This window comes from Egretta garzetta, unplaced genomic scaffold (genome assembly GCF_000687185.1).
Source record: "Egretta garzetta isolate BGI_Z169 unplaced genomic scaffold, ASM68718v1 scaffold233, whole genome shotgun sequence".
Taxonomy (NCBI): Eukaryota; Metazoa; Chordata; class Aves; order Pelecaniformes; family Ardeidae; genus Egretta; species Egretta garzetta.
This window is the reverse complement of record NW_009259194.1, coordinates 1,247,782-1,249,772: the sequence shown is the minus strand read 5'-3', so window position 1 is coordinate 1,249,772 and position 1,991 is coordinate 1,247,782. Positions and strand designations below refer to the sequence as shown.

The 1,991-nt window shown below is 50.6% G+C and overlaps 1 protein-coding gene across 1 annotated transcript in view; it reads right to left on the bottom strand.

Annotated features, from left to right (window-relative positions):
- Nucleotides 1–1,991, bottom strand: part of DPYSL2 (dihydropyrimidinase like 2) — a 55,986-nt gene that overhangs the window by 8,952 nt on the left and 45,043 nt on the right. Inside the window, exon 8 of the mRNA XM_035891392.1 lies at nt 1,484–1,604. Within this exon, the coding sequence (XP_035747285.1) occupies nt 1,484–1,604 (121 nt within the window). The remainder of the gene's footprint in view (nt 1–1,483; nt 1,605–1,991) is intronic.

The following is a 1,991-nucleotide window of genomic DNA, read 5'->3' as shown; positions in this document are numbered from 1 at the left end:
GGCTGTGTTTTATGGCTTCTAAAATGTAAGTGTATGGTCCCTCACCCCAATGCCCCTATCTACTTGCCAGCTAGTGGCCGCGGGGGACAGCGAGCATAGCAGGAGGGTGTTTCTGTTGATGCTGCATCTCTGTGGTGTGTATGTCTCCAGTACTTTACCTAGAAAAAGGAAGGGATGCTTCCCTGGCTCATAGGATTGAGTTGCGCAGCCACATCAAGTTGTTCTCTGGGGTAATGCAACATGAAGCCACTTTTGCACGTCAACACATCGTCTCATTGCAGCACGATCCCCCACTAATGGAGCCAGGAGAGGAAGGTTTATCCCAAACAGCTTGGGCTGCTTCCACGCCACGAGCGGAAAGAGATGCCTTGGAAATCAGTCCTCCTCACCAACTCTGAACTCATTCAACAGGAATCATGGGACCAAAATACTTCTGAGCCAATACGCAAACACACACAGCTCTCTTTGCTGCGGTAGGAAATCAGCTCTTCTCACACCAAACACCCAGATGGAAAGTGATATCATTTGTATATCCATTCAGGCTTATTTAGACTGCATAAAATTAAACGCAACCCTTCTGAGGAAAGAAGGGGGAAAATCATCCCTCCTGCTTACTCACTCACCCAACCCAGAGCCGCTTTAAATAGATATGAAGGGTTTAGTCACAGAATGAAGCAGGGAGAGAGGCACTCACTGTGCTTTGTAACCCTTGCTCCCTGGGGGCAGGACAGCAGGGTCAGGACTCGGGAGAAGCTACCGCACCCCTCGAAGCAGCTGAGCCCCCTCTCAGGTCTCGGTCAAGGAGAGGAGCCACAAGGCAGCAGCACCCACCGCAGGTCTGAATCTTGCTTCTTGAGGCATCCTCAGGCAGAGTTATCAGAGGCGACTGCAATTCCCAGCCTAACCCAGCCTACCGACCCCAGTTCCCGTCCGGGTGCCAGGCTGTGAGTTACAGCACACAGGGAGTATCTATTTCACAAGCGAGGAGCACGGTGGACAGCTGGAATCAGTAAGCTCTTTGGCTACTCCAACTAAATCCAACAGGGCTTGTGAGTCAAGAGGCCTCCGTCAGGACCCTTGGAACCACTTCTGACCCCAGGAAGCAGCTCAGCAGAAAGCACCAAGGGAAGACCACAGCAGCTGGAAGGAGGACACAGCTTGCAGTCTCCAGGGGGAATCTTTAAATACAGACAGCATGGAATTACTCTGCAATAACACGAAGGTGCATGGCTCAATGTGGTAGGATGAGCGTGAAGAGAGAGGCTCTAGGATGAACAGAATAAACAGCTCCTGGCACTGCTATGACCCCAGAATACTTGTCTGTGGGAGATGAGACAGAAGCAGTTGCTTGGGACCTTTTAAAAAAGAGCTTGGACAGTAACACTGGAAAAAGAAACCTCTCCTGTAGGGATGAAGCTTATGTTGGCAAGGCATTGAACTGCATGAGCTAACAGTGTGCTCCCATCCAAGGGAAATAACTTACCCTTTTTCCTGGCTTGAGCAATGACATCAGCGGCACTTTTGCTCATCACCTTGGTGATATAAAGGGGGCAGTTGGTTTGGTTGGCGATGGTTATTGCCCGGTTCACAGCCTCCGCCTCCACCTGCGAAACGAAAGTCAGCAGCAAGTTAGTAACATCCCCCCGTGCCAGCGTGTCCCGTCCACCTTCAGAGGGTGACAGCCCCTGCTTTCACGGGAAAAAAGGGTGTGCAGGGCCGAGATGAGAGACTTTCCACCTCTCCAGTTCTGAGCCAGAAAAACGTACAGTGTCATCACCACCGTTACGATGACATCAAGCTGAAGTCCCCTCTCATTACTGCCTTTCCTCTCAGGCTGCTTCGAAGGTTCTCTGCAAGCAGACTGAGTCCTGAAAATAACACTCCAGGTGCTCAAGGTCAGAATGATTAAGCCCCTTCTTTAACCCAGACAAAAATAAGCAACTAAATGTTGACTCAACAAAACTATGCATGTTCCAGCCCACGCGTAAGAG